Source organism: Chanodichthys erythropterus, chromosome 2, assembly GCF_024489055.1.
Source record: "Chanodichthys erythropterus isolate Z2021 chromosome 2, ASM2448905v1, whole genome shotgun sequence".
In the NCBI taxonomy this organism is placed as follows: domain Eukaryota; kingdom Metazoa; phylum Chordata; class Actinopteri; order Cypriniformes; family Xenocyprididae; genus Chanodichthys; species Chanodichthys erythropterus.
In genome coordinates this window covers 4,604,628-4,621,743 of record NC_090222.1, presented here as the reverse complement: position 1 = coordinate 4,621,743, position 17,116 = coordinate 4,604,628, and the positions used below count along the sequence as shown (strand labels likewise).

Here is a 17,116-nt window from a genome sequence, read left to right as displayed (position 1 = left end):
ATAAACAGAACTGCACGCGTCTTGCGGAAGAACATTGCAGCCGGAGCTACTTTTCTCTGTGTATGTCTATGGCGAGTCACGCGGTTACTGTGATACTCTGCCGCGAGTCCTACCAGTCCGATCTGAAATAGTCAGAATATAAACACTTATTATAAGTGTACCATAATGATTCAGGATAAGACAAAAACACGGTTTGGAAAATGGATTCATGTTGTATATTCTCATTATATCATTTTTGTAAATTTTTAACACAAAAAAAGTTGCGGACTGCAGCTTTAAATTAATCAAATTTATAAAATTTTTATTAATTATTAATCATGATTAACATCTATTTTAGAATGTTTATACAGTATATTTTTAATGGAAATTGATAGGCCTACTTGTTTTATTTATTTATTTATTTATTTATTCATTGCAGTGTAAATACAATTGTCTTACTGAACAGTAAAAAAAAAAAAAAAAAAAAAAAAAAACTTGCAAATCTTACAGTTTCCGTTAAATTCTATTCTTCAAATACAAATGTATTTTTCATAATGTTGGGAAGATCACAGAAGTATTTTCATTAGTCTGCCTGCACCTGACATCAACAGCACACCTCGGTGCAGCAGTGGTTGTACAGTATTGTCACCGGACCCATTCAAACAGACCAATGGACCATTCTACCACTGAACAAATCCATTAGTGTCTGCCATAATAATAGTCAAAAGCGCATCATTGATTATTGTTCTCATGAGAAATATTTGCTCAGAAAATGAGTTCTACTATTTAGTTTAATGAGGAATTATCAGGCGCCTATAGCACTCCTCGCTGTCATTAAAACATTCAAACGTAGCATGCCACAGGAAAAGTGTTCAAAAGCAGTGCATCCACTACAAATATTTCTATCCAAATTCATATAATTTTTGCTTAACTTCTGGATAAAGACTTTATGTAATTTGAGAGCCTAACTGCATTAATGAGAGTGGAATATATAATCTAAATGTGAATCAAAATGAAAATGGTTTAAAGTCATTCAGTTTACTTCTCATTCATGAAACACTCGTAAATATACGAGTAAATATGTGAGTGTTTTGCGCGTAAAGAGACCTTCCCAAAAACTCTTCTCCTGATTCACAAATACTTCGTAAACGTCAGAAGTGATCGTGAAATGTGTGTGTGTGTTAATGAATTCCAATCAGTCGTAAATGGGACGCGCGTGCACGCTCATTCTCAATTACCATAAATCCCGCCCATTAAATCCGACTGACAACTACATGGGCATCATATTATGACACCAAACAAAGGATTTTGGACATTTTATAGGAAACAATTTCCATAACAAATAAGGGGCCATTAGTTTGCCCAACCGTATTGAAATCTATCCATTATTTGATTAAAGTGCTCCGTTTGCAGATGCTATTCATCTTATACCTCATCTTAAAAAAAAAACAACAACAACTTCTTATTCCTATCCTTTCACTTCCCCTAATCCCTCTCTATTGTAGTTTAGGATAATCTGAGCACTGCCTATAACTTGTATTGTGAGCACTTCTTGTCTATTTGCCTCGTCATGACGACTCGCTTGTTGTATTCCTCACTTGTAAGTCTTTTTGGATAAAAGCGTCTGCCAAATGAATAAATGTAAATTTATTACTGGCTCTCACAATAAAAGTAAAAAGAAAAAAACGTATGTAATTACTATATATAATATTTTTTCAAAATGCTGTGTAAATATGTACCTTATTAAGGTGAATTAAAATGCAGCCTTATTAATGAGCAAAACGTTCGGATGTTAAACGCACAATTTACGCGTGGCTGGGAGCACGTGTAGATTTCTTTCGTACCAACTAACATTTGGAAAATACGAACATTTTAATGAATCCGAAAATTTACCCCAGAACCACTTTACACACGATTTACACAAAAATTCGTTCTGCTTGTGTTTCATGAATGAGACCCAATGTGTGTAGAAAAGAGTGCACACGCTAGTGCTGTCAATCAATTACAAAATTTAACTAAATTACATTTTTTTCTGTAATTAATTAATTAAAAACATTTGAATTTTTAATATTTTTGTATTTTAAAAATGTCAGTTACTCTCCAAATTAATGTAGACACAGCTTAAAGACAGTAAATTTTAAATAATTGTTTAATGGCATCTTTTTATAAATCACTGATACTAATACTGTTCCTGATGTCACTATGAAATAGATTTTTTTTTAAAACATGATAGACATTCAATATTACAGTATAACTAAAAGCTATTAATTGTAACATTTATTGGGCATTAAAAAAATGACTTTTAATTAAAGTGAACTTAAAACAATCTTCACTTAAACCCATTATAATAAATGTCATATTTACCCGTGGCCTTCCTACCTGGTAGGAAATATACAGTAACTGAATAAAGTCAATCATTTTACAGTCTTAAATTAAAAATTGAATTTATCTTGGCATAGTTAAATAACAAGAGTTCATGTTAGCATGTTGCTAATGTACTGTTAAATGTGGTTAAAGTTACAATGATTTCTTACTGTATTCACGGAGACAAGAGCCGTTGCCATTTTCATTATTAAACACTTGCAGTCTGTATAACTCATAAACACAACTTCATTCTTTATAAATCTCTCCAACAGTGTAGCATTAGCCATTAGCCACGGAGCATATAGCCTCAAACTCATTCAGAATCAAATGTAAACATCCAAATAAATACAATACTCACATAATCCGACGCATGTATGCAGTATGCATGATGAACACTTTATAAAGATCCATTTTGAGGGTTATATTAGCGGTGTTAACTTTGTTTATGCTGTGATAGAGTCGAGAGCTCTGGAGGGGGCGGAGAGCGCGTGATTTAAAGGGGCCGCAGCCTGAATCGGCGCATTTCTAATTATGCCCCAAATAGGCAGTTTTAAAAAAAAAAAAAATCTATGGGGTATTTTGAGCTGAAACTTCAGACACATTCAGGGGACACCTTAGACTTATATTACATCTTGTAAAAAAACGTTCGATGGCACCTTTAAAGCTAATTTTTTCTGTTACCTTTGTTTAAAGTAAATTTTCTCTTTACCTTTGATGAAGATTAATGACAGACATCACAGCAACTGGTTTATTAGGCTGCTGTCACTTTAAGAGCTGCCGCTGCCGAACATGACACGGATCTTACATGCATCTCATTTTCTCACAACTCTAAATTAATTTAAGACGTTATTTAACTAATTTATGACTGCTCTTATGAGGATACTTGGAAAAACCCCCCGGGCATTTTGACATAATGTTGTGTTGTTTGTTCAAGCACGAAAGAGAACTTGTGTGCGTGTGTGTGTCACACAAACACAACATTCACAGACAGCGCGCTCTAGTTTGTCTTGTGGCGCTTCAATGGTTTAAAAGCATTTGTGTGAATAAAAGCATGATCATATAATAACGATAGCTAAATTATGACGGAAAAAACAGATGCTATGTTAATTGTGTTAAACATTTTAAATGCAATTAAACTGAAAATGAATCGCATGCATTAACACACTAATTTTGACAGCACTAGTACACACATTTCAATGCAATTTTTAGTGATGGGAACTCTTTTGAATAGTGTGGGAATTGAGGATTGGATTTAGACTAGTTTTGCAGAGACACATACATGTGGCCAAGTTTAAATGGTTATAGAAAGCCGGACCTTGAATACTAACACCATAAAGGTAAATAGGTATACTCATAATAACTGATTCTCAATTGTTCTTTTTCAATGTGTACTTAAAGGATATCTTGGATTTTGAAAATATAATTTTTTTTTAAATAATTTTTTTAATAAATTTTATAATTTTTTTTTTTTTGTTGTATAACAATGATTATGAGTATATCTATTTACCTTTATAGTGTTAGTATTTGAGGTCCAGCTTTCTATAATAATTACGGTAATAAGCTTCTTAAATGGATACAGGGGTATGCTTGGAATCATGGCACTGATGAAGGGTGGATCTGACTGACGAGAGAGAAAAAAAAAAAAAAAAAAAAAAACACTGCTTCTCAACTGATGGGTCACAACCCTAAAATGGGCTGCAGGTCTGTTCAGATGGATCATACAGCAAGGGAAAAAAACAATGCTAAATGCAAATAATAACTTCGAACTAACCATATAATTACCACATAGTTTAGATAACAAAATAAACCGGTTTATCCACTTTTAAAATGGAGGAGAGAATGCCTCCCATATCTTTTATTGCTGATGTCAGGCTGTGAAGCTCTGTGTCCGGAAAACTCTACAGTATTTATCTTGTATTTACTGGTAACATGGCTGATCCTAATACAGTATTTATAGTCTTATGTTATGTTGGTAAATCACACTGATGTTGTTTGTCTTGAAAGACTGTAAATTTGGTCATTTCCTGGTTTTGCTGGGCCTACGTAGTGGTTATTTAAAATCAGTGTTTGGCTTTAAGGACATTTTGTTTACCTTTGTACGATAAACAACTTCAGAAGGAGCTGGAATTATTTAGTGACATCGGAAGCCAGAAATGTTAAACTCCAAAATGTCTTTAGTCACACACATCTGTGACCCTAGACATCATTATCTGCACCTGGTTTTGGGATCGGCTTGCAGTACTCCGAAATTCCGGCCATTAGAATCCATGGTGATGCTGACGGCTCTGTGGACGTAATGAAGCTTCTCCAGACGGATTCGTTCATAAGCGACCCCTCCGTCTGAGTGGCCGGACACCTCCAGGTTATCTGACACAACAGAGCATATCTAGTAAAGAAATTCTATTTGATTTAAAACATATTTAGTTAAACTGATGGTCTCAGTACCTTTTTTGTCTGCAGCTTTCTTGTACTGTCCCAGCCACTGTCCACTGAAGCCCTCTCCATCCTGAGTAACAAACATCATGCTGTTCTTACTCAGGGCGATGTCTGACATGAAGACCTGTCGTCCATACGCCCAGCGACACGGTCTCACTGACGTGCCCGTGGAGCGCCAGCAAAACACCTGCAAAAACAGAGAAAGACCGAAGAAACTGTGAAAATTAACAGAATGAATACAATACCAGCTAAATGGTTGCTAAAGTGTTCTGAGTGGTTGAAAGATGCTTTACTGGCTCAAGAAAAAAAAATCTAGGGCCCTATGAAATCTGTTTTACTTTCCCCCCCAAATGGATTCTGCCCTTTTCCCTTTTTTCTTTTTTTTTTTTTTTTTTTCTGGATTACATTTTAATAGTTAAATGAAATTTTAGGAGCCTAATCAAAAAGCATATATATTTAACTGAAATCATAAACCACACAGTTTAACAACAAATTATTACATTTTTGGGGCCCTATGATTTTTTTTGTTTTGATTTGTTTTATTCTGTTTTATTGTTCCCAAATTCTCTGTTTTATATTTTAATTTTTCAGGATACCAATTTAATAGAAATCTGATCAATTTAATTCATAATACTAACAACTTAATCATTCATAATTTTTACAAAAATAGGGATTATGATTTGTAGGAGTAGCAAATGAAAATGCACAGCTCATTTACTCAGACATGACAAACATGCAGACTTCATTTTACATAATAGTCTTTTTGTGCATTATTATTCACAGACACTAGTCCATACCGCAATTTGATTAAGTGTAAATGATTTATTCATACAAAATTTGCCAAATTTCATCCATGAAATTCCACAGCTCTGGCAAATAACCAGACGAGTAGGCATATATGCTAGGCAAACCAACTGGAGGCATTAGATTAAGTATTAAAAAAAAAAAAAAAGGAATGTGTAATACAAATATATAGATAAGAAAACTGGTGCAAAATCAATTAAACATTACTAAAAACTTGGACCCCATTCCACTAACTAGCCTGGTGCAGCTGATAGGCTTTTATCAGGCACGTAGTGGCACACAAGACTGAACATCTTGGTTAAGCAGACATTGTAACCCGCTAGCTGAACATCACAGTATATTAGACCCAAGTGCTGCTTTTGATATATAGATCAAAACATTATTTTACACAGGTTAGGGAATCGTGTTGGCAAATACGTTCAGTCACTAGCTTGGTTTAGGTCCTACCTGTCAGATTGTTGCCACTGATTTGTGTAAATGAAAATCTGCCTGACCTACAGTATATGGTGTGCCACAAGGCTTGGTCTTAGGCCCTTTGTTGTTCTTGCACTTTAGGTGATAATATTAGGAAACAGAGCATTAGCTGTCACTGTTATGTACACCACAAACATCTCTATACTTCTTCCAGATCAGAAGATTTCAATGTTGGTGGATGCAAAGAATTTATGTCAAGAAATTCCCATTTGCTAAATTCTGATTAACAGAAGCACCTATATACCAAATATCACAACAGGCATTGTGACAACTCCCTCATGAGCATTTTTAGGGAGTAACAGGGGTATTTGTATGATAATGTCAGATCAGTTGATTATCAAAACAGACCGTTTCAGGCTTTAAACCAATACCCAAAGTTTTAAAATACCCAAAAGCTTATCTTAAAATTTAGTTATGCATGGGTAATATTTTGATCCTGTTAGTGTCTCTGATATGCATATTTAAGTTCAGTTCAGTGTCGTTCACTCACCCTTCCAGTTTCATCTAGAGCCAGAATCACCAGCTTTTCTCCTCCACCATCATGTAGAAGCTGAGGATCAATACGATGATCCAAACTACCACCACTCACTAGAACTTTTTTCAGGTTCATCTGTCTGGAGAACAGCACAAGGACAGTGTTAATAGTAGTTATGCATCCATCCAACTGAACGTTTAACTTGGAATTGGAATATCGCATAGAACATTTCCAAATAACAAACCATTTATTCCATGTGTTCAAGTGAACAAATACTTTACAGCAAACTGTTGTGTATCAGTAATAAAATAATTCTTATAAAAGTTGCAACCGGGGAAGCATGTTACTCTTTTTCCTACATAATACATCTTTCTTTCTTTCTCTCTTTCTTTCTTTCACGCCATGCCAGCTTCTATAGCTATATTCATGGTGAGAGAGAGTTTTAGTTAAAAGAAAAAAAACTAAATAAGATCCAAATTTTCAAATTTGGATTTACTTGATTAAAAACCTCTTCAAAAGAATCAACAGAATAAAACAATTTTCTTAAAAGGGTAGAAGTGTTACAGTGCAGTAAAATATGTTTAATGGACAGTGGATTCAGGCAAGATGGACACTTTGGATAGTTTTCTCCTGAAAGTAAAAATTTATGTGTTAGTCTTGAGTGTCCTATCCGGCATCTTGTATAAACAACTTGATTTACTTGCATTTCAGCGAGCTTTACTTTGTTATCTTTACTTTGGCTGAGGCATTTCAGAATGACTAAAACAATACTTTAAATGGTGCGTAATGAGATTGGTCCATTGGTTATTCAAGTTATTCCACAGGCAAAGTCATGCAAGTCTTTTGTTACACATCCAGGAATTTATTCAGAAAATATGTGTTTCCACCATAGTTTATGCACACGTTTTATTACCAAATAAATAAAAAAATATCTACCTCAATTGAATGCATACATTTGTATGTGCATTTTAAGATTTTATGTGCATCTTGGCATTTTTCTAGCATTTTTTATGCAATACCCCAACATTTGCATAAACATATCTAGTAGCTAGTGTTAAGTGCCTGTTGCAGATTATATATCAACCTCTAAAAACAGTACAAAATCTGAATCACTAAGACATCATAATGGTCAAACTTCAGTCTGAGCTCCACTCACTTGGAGGCCAGTTTCTTGCACTGATAATCAGCCAGCAGGTACACATCTCCCTTTTCGGTCACGCACACAGTGGCCCCATTGCTCGCTGCCGCCATAGTGATGGTCAAATCCTTGTGGTGCAGAGCGGACACCTGTCGAGGAACAGTCACACACTTCTCTCCATTGGGCTCCAGCAGGTAACCTGAATGTATCACAATGGTAGGACCACAACTTTACATATGGGAAGAAGCAAATGAAGCAGATGCTCTGGTGAAATTTCATGTGGAGGATTTGCTGAACACCTGAGAGATTTTAGATCAGTTAAACAATCTGATTTTTGTCTGCGACAAACAGATCTGAGTGCTTGAGCCTCTTACCAAGTTGACCACCATTTAATCCTACGGTGTATACCGCATCTCGGGTCCAAAGAACAGTGTGGAACCTGCCGGCTGCGACGCCAATCACGGATCTCCCTTTCAGGGACTTAGAGGTGACCTGTGGTCAATAGAAAAAAAAAAAAAAAAAATGCAATTTATGGAATTACACAAAGTTTATCAAATTTGTGATACAGTGCGATCAGGGGTCGGATTCACAAAAATCTTTTTAAAAGTTACATTAAGTAACTTTTTTTCTTTAAAATTTGCAATTTATATCATGAGTGAGTGCATCATGAACCCATCTTTCAAACCATGTTTTTGTCTTATCCTGAATCAGCCTATATCATGCCTGTAAGTGTTTATATTTGGACTATTTTAGACCGTTTGGGTCGTCACTGCTGCGGCGTAGCCCAGTATCTGTGTGACTCGTCATATACATAAACAGAGAGAAGTAGCTCCAGCTGCAAGACGTATGAAGTTTTGTTTATTAGCCGCTAGAGCACCAACGGCTACACACTGTTTACCTTTAAAAAAAAAAAAAAAGAAGTTAAGAAATTTGCACTTAGAATTTATCTTAAAGGCATAGCTCACCCAAAAATGAAAATTGTCCCATGATTCACTCACCCTCAAGCCATCCTAGGTGTATGATGATCTTCTTTCAGACAAACACAATCTGAGATATATTTAAAAATATCCTTAGTCCTCCAAGAATTATAACGGTTGTGAATGGTAGGCCAAAGTTTGAACAGAAAAAATGCATCCATCCATTAAAAAAAAAAAAAATCCATGACTCAGAAGGGATAATAAAGGCCTTTTGAAGCGAAGCGATGCGTTTTTATAAGAAAAATATCCATATTTAAAACTTTATAAATTCAAATAACAAGCTTCCGGCAGACGACCATACGCATACTGTGCAAGTCGACCTGGGAGGAAGAGCAACCTTTGACCAGATGCGATGACGCACGCGGAGGCTCAGACGAGAGAGCAAAACAAAACACCGGTCACGAATTAGGCCTCTAAGTTTATAATACTCTTACATCCTGTGTCATACATCGCGTCAGAGGAATACTCATTTGCCACAAGTCGACTTAAGCATTCTGCGTACGGTCTTTCGCCTGAAGCTACTTGTTTGAATATATAAAGTTTTAAATATGGATATTTTTCTTACAAAAACACATTCCTTCGCTTCAAAAGGCCTTTATTATCCCCCTGGAGTCATATTGATTCTTTTTTTTTTTTTTTTTTTTAATGGATGGATGCATTTTCTGTGTTCAGAATTTGGCCATTCACAACCGTTATAAACCTTGGAGGACTATGGATATTTTTAAATATATTTCGGATTGTGTTCATCTGAAAGAAGATAGTCATATACACCACTTGAGGGTGAGTAAATCATGGAAACATTTTCATTTTGGGAAAAACTATACATTTAAGGCTTTTTCAAATATTTTCTTAAGTCTTATTTTTTCCTAAGAAGGAAATGACATGCTTAAGAGTCATCTAAGTGTATAGCGATTCTGGCTGATCAACTCAGTGAAAACACCTTTTTTGGGCAGCCTGCAGATTGCTGTAATAATCATAAGTATGCACACTACTTTCATTGTGACTGACTTTTTGGCAGTCCTGCACTGGGCATCATATTTTTAATGGGCTGTGTATTATAAATAGTTCATTTTAAAGGGCCAGGCTCAAGATGGTGCATTCATTTGCGATCCGTATTTTTGTGCTTGCTGTGTGGGAGTGTGTGCAAAATTGTTATAATTATAAAATTAAAATTCGAATTTTTAATGAAGCAAGGTTAGATCATGTGTAATCATGACTGATCATGGTTTACATTATCGCTCAATGTTGTCACTTCAAAGTACTATCAATAAATTCAACATTTTACATAATCCGATGGCTCAGCGAGGCCTGCATAGACAGAAATGACATTTCCTCTCTTCTCTCAAGATCCATTAATGTACTAAAAACACATTTAGATCAGTTCATGCGAGTTCAGTGGTTCAATCTTAATATTATAAAGCGACGAGAATATTTTTTGTGCGCCAAAAAAAAAAACTACTTTTTAACAATATCTGTGATGGCCGATTTTAAAACACTGCTTCGGAGCATTATGAATCGTTTGAGTTGAGTTGTGTTTTGAAATCAGCCATCACTAGATATTGCTAAAAAGTCGTTTTTTTTTTGCGCACAAAAAATATTCTCTTCACTTTATAATATTAAGGTAGAAGCACTGAACTCAGGTTAACCAAATTTAAATATGTTTTTAGTACCTTTATGGATCTTGAGAGAGGAAGTGTCATTGCTGTCCATGCAGGCCTCACTGAGCCATCAGTTTTGATCAAAAATATCTTAATTTGTGTTCAGAAGATGAACGAAGCTCTTACGGGTGTACAACAACATGAGGGTGAGAAATTAACGACATTTTCATTTTTGGGTGAACTAACCCTTTAAGAACAGAAACACCTTATTTTAAAGGTGATATATTTACATGTTACTACATGTAATTACTATAGTATTAACAGTAGTAAATTATGTATACAATACATTTTGGTCCAAAAATAACGAAAAAAAATAAATAAATAAACTACGACTTTATTCAGCATTGTATTCAGCATTGTATTCTCTTCCGGAATCCTTTCCATTGAATTGATTCCATTGAATTGATTCCATTGAATTGATTCCATTGAATTGATTCCATTGAATTGATTCCATTGAATTGATTCCATTGAATCCTTTCATCTGTTGGCGTTGGTAATGCACTTTTACGTCGTTGTTGTCAATGGAATCAATTCAATGGAAAGGATTCCGGAAGAGAAGACAATGCTGAATAAAGTCGTAGTTTTTGTTATTTTTGGACCAAAATGTATTCGACGCTTCAACAAATTCTAACTAACCCACTGATGTCACATGGACTACTTTGATGATGTTTTTATTACCTTTCTGGACATGGACAGTATACCGTACATACATTTTCAATGTAGGGACAGAAAGCGCTCGGACTAAATCTAAAATATCTTAAACTGTGTTCCGAAGATGAACGGAGGTCTTACGGGTTTGGAACGACATGAGGGTGAGTCATTAATGACATCATTTTCATTTTTGGGTGAACTAACGCTTTAATATGATTAGCCTTCTGCTTGACTACACTATCAAACCACTAATAATGTGTTGCTAATGTTACACAAACCATGTTCCCTTTTGCCATCTCAGAGTCAGACAGCTGCCTTCCAACAATCAGCATCCTAAAGCTGATGATACACGGGGCAACTTTTTGAGCAATGTTGCCGAGCAACGTTGCTTGGGCACTTTCCCATTGAGAATGAGCAACAAATTTATATCTGGATACGTTAGATCGGTTGAGGGCAATTTTTTAAGATCCTCCAATCAGAATGTTAGCAGCCGATCACGTGACTGGTTCGGAGAATTCAGAAAAAATTCAAACAACATGGCGGCCTCTCAGCGGCAGTGGAGCGGAGAAAAAGAGTGTGAACTTATATCTTTTTATGCTAGTAAGTTGTCATGCGTCAACCCAAAACAGCGAATTGACCTCATATATTGCTTAAAATACCAACAACTGTCCGAAGTAATGCATGTAAGCTGTAATCAAGCCACTGAATGTTTTCAGTTAAATACTAAAAAGACGGAGTTAGTTAAACGTCTGTAGTAGTGTAGGCTGTAGGGTGTATGGCACATGAATGTAGCTTTAAATGCGGTCGACGCGGGTTCGAATCCGCCTTTTGCTGAACTCACTCTTATCCCTTTTTCTATCACAAATCAGATCGGAAAGCCATTTATTTTTAAGAAAAATGAAGAAAATATTTGAAAAGTTGAAATAAAGTGCCTATAATAAAGGTATTTATTGGGTTGGCAATAGATTTGCTCCTCTCTGATTAGTTGCTGCCAACTGTCTGTTGCCATAATTAGTTGCCCTGTGTCTCATCAGGTTGCCCGTTGACAGCAACATTGCCCCGCAATATTGCTCAAAAAGTTGCCACGTGTGTAATCACCTTTAGAAACGCTTTGAACAACATAGAACGTCAGTGGAAAAAGGCATATATTTCATCATAATACTGTATGCATCCTATACATAATCCACCCGTTTTATTGCTAAATCTACCTGATTTTTCATGTCAACAGAAAAATATAGAGGGATAACCTGGCTTCTCGAGACTCCCCTGCTTCAGAACGGTCAGTTGATATGCTAAAGCCCGCTGGCACATTGATGCGACTGGTTACAAGGTAGTTGTGATGTTACAGACACCAGCGATTTCAAAACCGCATTTTTGAGACTGTCTTTAGATCACTGCAGATTTAAAGGATAAAATACTCCACAATGGTGTTGACTTATGAATTTGTACATGGTTTGTCTTAAAACATATATTAAAAACACCACATAGACAAATACATTAAAAATTTGATTTTCACCAAAGGGGGTCTTTAAGTAAGAAAATGAGAAGATGCAAATCTGGCCCCAGATTGACCGCCGACCTGTTTGGGAACTTGGCTGGAAGCAGGAGGAGGTGCCAGACCCAGCTGATGGTGGTTGTTGAGCCCAAAAGTGTAGACGTACCCCTCCTCTGTCAGGACGACAGTGTGATCTCGGGCCGCTGCAATCTGTGAGCAGTGATGGGACAAAAGACCCTCCACCATTCGGGGAACCTTTGATGTGAACATAGACACCAAGTCTTAGAAAGCAGATGAAGAAATACGTGCATTACCCCACACCAAAACATCTTACCAGATATGTCTGTTCATCACCATGTCCAAGTCGTCCGCCCTGTCCATGTCCACATGTGTACACCTGACCCTTCTGCGACAGGAAGACCGAGTGGAACTTGCACAACACCACCTCAAAAAGACACAAACACAACAATGTTGCCATCGTCATTCAAGATCATGTTTGAACAGGTAGGCATGGTCCGCTTTCTGATATTTTCCAAATCATAAGCCATACTTATGTATCACAAGCACGTTTATCCAGCAAAAGATTAAAGTTAATTTTTAGTAAGAAGGTAGAAGACATCAAGGAAAGAGTAACATTTTTTGTAACATCCTGTATACCAATATGCCTTCATCTGATCAATTTGAAACCAGAATATAATACTGTTCAAAAGTTTGGGGTCGGTGGGATTTTTAAATTTTTTGAAAGATGTCTCATTCTCACTGAAGCTGCATTTTTCAATTAAAAGTACAGTAAAAACAGCAATATTGTGAAATTATTACAGTTTAAAATAACTGTTCTCTATTGCAATAGATTTTAAAATGTAATTTATTCCTGTGAACAAAGCTGAATTTTCAGTATCATTACTCCAGTCTTCAGTGTCACATCTGATGAGATGATTTGATGCTCCAGAAACATTTCTTATTAATGTCAATGTTGAAAACAGTTGTGCTGCTTCATTTGTTTAAACCTTTAAAAGAACAGTAAGTTCAATAACAGCATTTATTTAAAATATAAATCTTTTAAAAAAAATTATAAATGTCCTTATGGTCATTGGACCTTATGGTCATGGACATTGTTTGAGATGTCTTTGTTACGACAACTTGACATACACCAATACATCATAACCTGTCATAAACATGACATAGCAGATTAATTAGCAAACTTAAAAAAACTACTTAGCTTTATGGGTTAACTAGGGCTGGGCGATGTATCGAATGCTTTTGTCACGCGCATTTCTTCAGTAAAGCCGGTTCCCTGATTACCGTTAAATCGCCATCACCTGCTTTCAAATGAAGCGGCATTTAATAGACAGAGCCGTAGTTCACTGATAAGACACGCAATATCGCGTTCAATATCGATATGTATCGCCGTCGATATTGAGCCCTAGGGTTAACATTACATTACATTATTTTGGTAACACTTCAGTATAGTGAACACATATATAAACGATTAACTATGACTTTTCCCTCAATAAACTCTTTATTTACTGCCTATTATAGTTATTGTTAAGTTTAGGTATTGGGTAGGATTAAGAATGTAGAATAAGGTCATGCATAATAAGGCATTAATATGTGCTTAATAATTATTAATAAATAGTCAATATTTTAGCCATATGAATACTAATAGTAATAAGCAACTAGTTAAAAGACCCTAAAATAAAGTGTTACTATTATTTTATAACAGTGTCATCTTTTTTACAAAATTTGAAATTGTCTATTATCTGACCTTCTGTTGGAGAAAAAAAAAAAAAAAAAAAAACCTGAAATGAAAAATATTCATGACGCTGTTATAAAATTATTTGTCAGAGTATTGTCACTTAATGACATTTTAATGACAAGTTCAATTTGTACCACTGTACTTGAGGTCAAGATACATATTCATGACACTATTATAATGGCCTCATGTCAAAACCAACCACATGACAGTTTAATGTAATGTTAACCTATAAAGCTAAATGATGTCAAGTTGTCATGACAAAGACACTGAAAGGTTAGAATGTGTTGGTTTATGTCAAGTTGTCATAACTCGGACATCTCAAACAATGTCACCTTTGCATTAAAAATGACATAACTGAGCGAATGACACTTAATGACAGTTGTCATAAACATGCATAAAACCTCTTTCATATTCATGACACGTGTCATGTCATGATTATGAAGGTGTCATGTCAGTCTTATGCACACCCTTTAATCTCGAAATGGTTTTATTTTTTTTATTATTGCGTGGCCCTAATCCTCTTCCGTACTTTTGATCAATTTAATGAATCAGTACTTAATAAAAGAAGCAATTTCGAGAGGGAAAAAAAAAAAAAAAAAGTACTGACCCTAAACTTTTGAATGATAGTATATGTGAAATGACTGAAAGAAATTAACCCATAAATTGTCCTTTTTTATGATTTAATTTTTCATTTCATAATTCTATTTTACCAAGAAATAGGTCTTGTTGTCATTAAATATTTGATCAAGATCCTTAGACAAGACGCTATGGTGATGTGGTAGTCAGTCCGAAATTATTTTACTTTCATAAATTCATACACACAAACACACTTTCTGCAAAATCACTGACTGATTTGGCAGAATCCGTTTTAGACACAACCACTGAGACAAGCTGGTTAAATGTCACTGTAAAAATATCAAAGCAAGTGCAAATGAAAAGAAAACAAAAAACATTTTTCTCAGAACCGTTTTTACTTTGCAATGACATTTAGACATCTTTTTAGACAAGTCTATCAAATACTTTTGAGGCCGCTGTAAATACGATAGACAAACTCACAGTGGTGAGATTATAGGTAAATTAAGAACTGAAACAGGCCAGAATGAACCTGCTGTGTTCTGCTCATCATAAGGGCTTGACTTTTAGCCATGACAGCTCTGCCCTTTCTCTGCAGAGCATGCCAGCTCTGGATTGGCTCGGAGTCGACTACAGCGGGGCAGGGGTGCCAGGGTCAACATCATCATTAATTTAACACTCCTCAAGGCCAGAACAGAAGTAAGAGATGTTCTGTAAAGCATCCAAACTCTGCGGGCAAAGAATTGACTGGCACCTGCTCTCACTCGCATTCTCAACGCTTATTTAATCTGCTGCCGTTATCCCTGAATGAATATTTTAATATTTAACTGAAAGCATCTGCAGAACAGCGTGGCAGGTCACAATGCGCTAAGGGGGCATGGGAGAGCCGATGAAAGGGTCGGGAAACAGGATCCGCCATCACAATGAGCACTGTAAAATTAAAGGACTGCCTTGCACTTCAGAAATTAATCAGCCGACTGTAAGTACACACAAAAGACTGAACAATTAAAAATGATATGCATTGCTGAAGTGTCTTTTTATAGGTGAGAAGCATCTCTTGAAGATTCCCATCATCCTAAATGGTTGACAGATTTCACTTACTACATTCGTTTTGATCATGCCCTTAACTCCATTGGTTCTTCTTTCAAAAATGTCCAAATCTCAAATGAAAGGCTGACAATGGGATCATGCAACACTACTAGATCATATTTCCCATCCACATATGAGCACATGTTGGTTATCCATCCGAAATGCAAATGAGTCCTCGCTATGACCATGGAAAAAAGGGAAACTTATACACCGTTAAAAGCATGATGTTGGCATGAGTTTAGCTTTCAGGTTCAAGTATGCCAAAGCAGTGACAATCACCTAAGTGCTCAAGCACATCTGCTAAACGCCGAGTTCCAACACAAAGAGCTTCCCTCCATCAACGGGAACATAGTTTTCATCCTCGAGGGCATTTCCAAGAACAAAAGAGGTCCAAGTCTCCTCAGATGGTTTGCAAGGACCCTTGGAGATCTTTGTTTTGAAGGAGGTCCCCTGTGAGAAGCCTGTTATCAAGGCAACACTAGCAGGTCCTCTGTTTGCATCCACACATAACCCTGGGGAGTTAACCCTGAGGCCCTGTTTGCATAAACCCTGAGGAATTGCATTGCAGATGAGGATTTCATAACATTATGCGCCTCATCAGCAAAAATTAAACTAGATACAAGTAATATGATAAAGAGTGAGAGTGACCACATTGATAAAAAACAAGAATTGTCCATTTTTTATTATTATTATTATTATTATTATTATTGCAGTATTTATAATAAATGATATATCAGTGCACAACATAAAATTGATTAAAGATTGAGGCACATTAATTAAAAAAAATCTTCCCCTCCCTCTTAGAGTGGTTTGAGTCCTATTTTACTGAGAGGAGTTTCTCTGTCAGTTTCATTCATCGCCTGCTTCTGTTACGGGCGGGGTGCCGCAGGGCTCCGATTTCTTTTTCCTTATATATGCTCCCCCTACGTTACATTTCTGAATTTCATAAGGTTCCATATCACATTTATGCGGATGATACCCAGTTGTACATGTCAATAAAACCTGGGTCAAAGTCCTTATCTGATTTGTTAGCATGCATAAATGACATCAAAAGTTGGATGGGTGGAAATTTTCTTCAGTTAAATGAAAACAAAACTGAAGTCATTTATTTGGTTCCCCCCATTTGGTACATGGTCTGACTCCCAGTTTAGGTCCTCTGCAAGCAATTATCCACACTTATGTAAAGAACCTGGGTGTTGTTGTTGACTCAGAGGTAAAATTCGACAACTAAATAATCTCTGTTGTTA

General features: G+C 35.9%; 1 protein-coding gene across 1 annotated transcript in view; it reads right to left on the bottom strand.

The window, feature by feature from the left end:
* Positions 1-17,116, bottom strand: part of ibtk (inhibitor of Bruton agammaglobulinemia tyrosine kinase) — a 50,544-nt gene that overhangs the window by 22,813 nt on the left and 10,615 nt on the right. Inside the window, exons 5-11 of the mRNA XM_067399988.1 lie at positions 12,786-12,896; positions 12,536-12,706; positions 8,045-8,162; positions 7,689-7,869; positions 6,548-6,671; positions 4,789-4,966; positions 4,560-4,710 (exon numbers count right to left, since the gene is read on the bottom strand). Of these exons, the coding sequence (XP_067256089.1) occupies positions 4,560-4,710; positions 4,789-4,966; positions 6,548-6,671; positions 7,689-7,869; positions 8,045-8,162; positions 12,536-12,706; positions 12,786-12,896 (1,034 nt within the window). The remainder of the gene's footprint in view (positions 1-4,559; positions 4,711-4,788; positions 4,967-6,547; positions 6,672-7,688; positions 7,870-8,044; positions 8,163-12,535; positions 12,707-12,785; positions 12,897-17,116) is intronic.